This window comes from Cyprinodon variegatus, unplaced genomic scaffold (genome assembly GCF_000732505.1).
Source record: "Cyprinodon variegatus isolate N-32 unplaced genomic scaffold, C_variegatus-1.0 Scaffold1123, whole genome shotgun sequence".
In the NCBI taxonomy this organism is placed as follows: Eukaryota; Metazoa; Chordata; class Actinopteri; order Cyprinodontiformes; family Cyprinodontidae; genus Cyprinodon; species Cyprinodon variegatus.
In genome coordinates this window covers 87,081-88,774 of record NW_015151576.1, presented here as the reverse complement: position 1 = coordinate 88,774, position 1,694 = coordinate 87,081, and the positions used below count along the sequence as shown (strand labels likewise).

The window sequence follows — 1,694 nt, the reverse complement described above, 5'->3', positions numbered from 1 at the left end:
GTGTGTTTTAAGCATGTTCTTGACATGTTCTTAGTGTGTTTTAAGCATGTTCTTGACATGTTCTTAGTGTGTTCTAAGCGTGTTCTAAGCGTGTTGTTGTCTCCCCAGGTTACCAACGTCTCACACCTGCTTCAACGTTCTGCTGCTGCCAGAGTACAGCAACAAGGACAAGCTGAGAGAGAGACTGCTGAAAGCCATCACCTACGCCAAAGGGTTTGGCATGCTCTGAGCCCCGCCCCCTTCCAACTGGCTCCTCCTCCTCCTCAGAAAGCCCATGAAGCCCCACCCCCTCCCCAAACCCCTTACCCAGACGCTGACAGACACCAGAGCAGGAGGTGAGAGGAGGACAGGCGGTTTCAGCAGCATCTTCCATCAGAGGGAGCAGCGAGGGATCAGAACCTCCTCAGAACCTCCTCAGCCCGCGTCCGTCAGCAGAGAGGAGCTCCTCCTTATTTATTTCTAGGTTTTAATGGCTTCCCTCGTGGCCGCCTGTTGCTAGGAGGGAGGGGGACCGAGTGCGGCCCGTTGTAGAACCGTGGCGGAACCGGAGAACCGCTCCACTGACCATCATTCCACCCAGTTCAGACCGAGGAGGTCCAGACGGCCCGGTTCTGGTTCTGGTTCTGGTTCTGGGCTTTGGTCAGAACCTGGTCTGGTCGGGTCAGAGCCGTGTAAAGTGCACTTAGACATTTTCCCAATGTTTCTGTTGTTTTTCTGTTGTTTCTGTGTCTCAGCCACTCGTCGCCATAGCGACTCGGAGCGTATCTTTTCCCGGTCTTCCTGCGTTCGTAGAGGAGCCGCCTCCAGCCGCCACTCCTGGCCCTACGCTGGTTGCCATGGTGATGGCGGGTCCCAACAGCTGATGGTTCTGGAAGCAGGCGGGTTTTTTTTCTTTAGCGTGTGTAAATATCTGGTTCTGTTTGGACTCCTCCTGGACCTCAGTGCTGGAAGAACCCGGCTGGCGGCGGCGGGCTCCATGAGGCCCCTCCCAGCTGAAGGCGAGGCGTTCTCTCTGATGCTCCTTCCCAAACATTGCAGATGAATGTAAATGTCATTTTGTTTGCATACAGAAGCAGGCAGAACCAATAAAAGGAACTATGACTAACTCCGACTCCTGATTGGACCGTCTCCTGCACGCATCATCCACCTCGCCACCGCCCACGGTGACCAGTTAACCATCAGATCAGAGAGTTCAATTCATTTTCTTCTCATTCCATTCTAACTCATTTTACCCCTTTTTATCGTTTCTTCCTTTCATCTGTTACTTCCTTCTTTACTTCCTCCCTCCTTAGTTTTCTTCCTTTTATCTGTTACTTCCTTACTTCCTCCCTCCTTAGTTTTCTTCCTTTTATCTGTTACTTTCTTATTTCCTCCTTCCTCAGTTTTCTTTCTTTTATCTGTTTCTTCCGTCTTTATTTCCTCCTTCCTCAGTTTTCTTCCTTTTATCTGTTACTTCCTTGTTTACTTCCTCCCTCCTTAGTTTTCTTCCTTTTATCTGTTACTTTCTTATTTCCTCCTTCCTCAGTTTTCTTCCTTTTATCTGTTACTTCCTTGTTTACTTCCTCCCTCCTTAGTTTTCTTCCTTTTATCTGTTACTTTCTTACTTCCTCCTTCCTCAGTTTTCTTCCTTTTATCTGTTACTTCCTTACTTCCTCCCTCCTTAGTTTTCTTTCTTTTATCTGTTTCTTCCGTCT

The 1,694-nt window shown here is 48.9% G+C and overlaps 1 protein-coding gene across 1 annotated transcript in view; it reads left to right on the top strand.

Annotated features, from left to right (window-relative positions):
• ube3a (ubiquitin protein ligase E3A) overlaps positions 1-1,138 on the top strand; it is a 20,006-nt gene extending 18,868 nt beyond the window's left edge. The window contains exon 11 of the mRNA XM_015400597.1: positions 109-1,138. Coding sequence (XP_015256083.1) covers positions 109-229 — 121 coding nt within the window. The 3' untranslated portion in view covers positions 230-1,138. The remainder of the gene's footprint in view (positions 1-108) is intronic.
• The last annotated feature ends 556 nt before the right edge of the window (positions 1,139-1,694 follow it).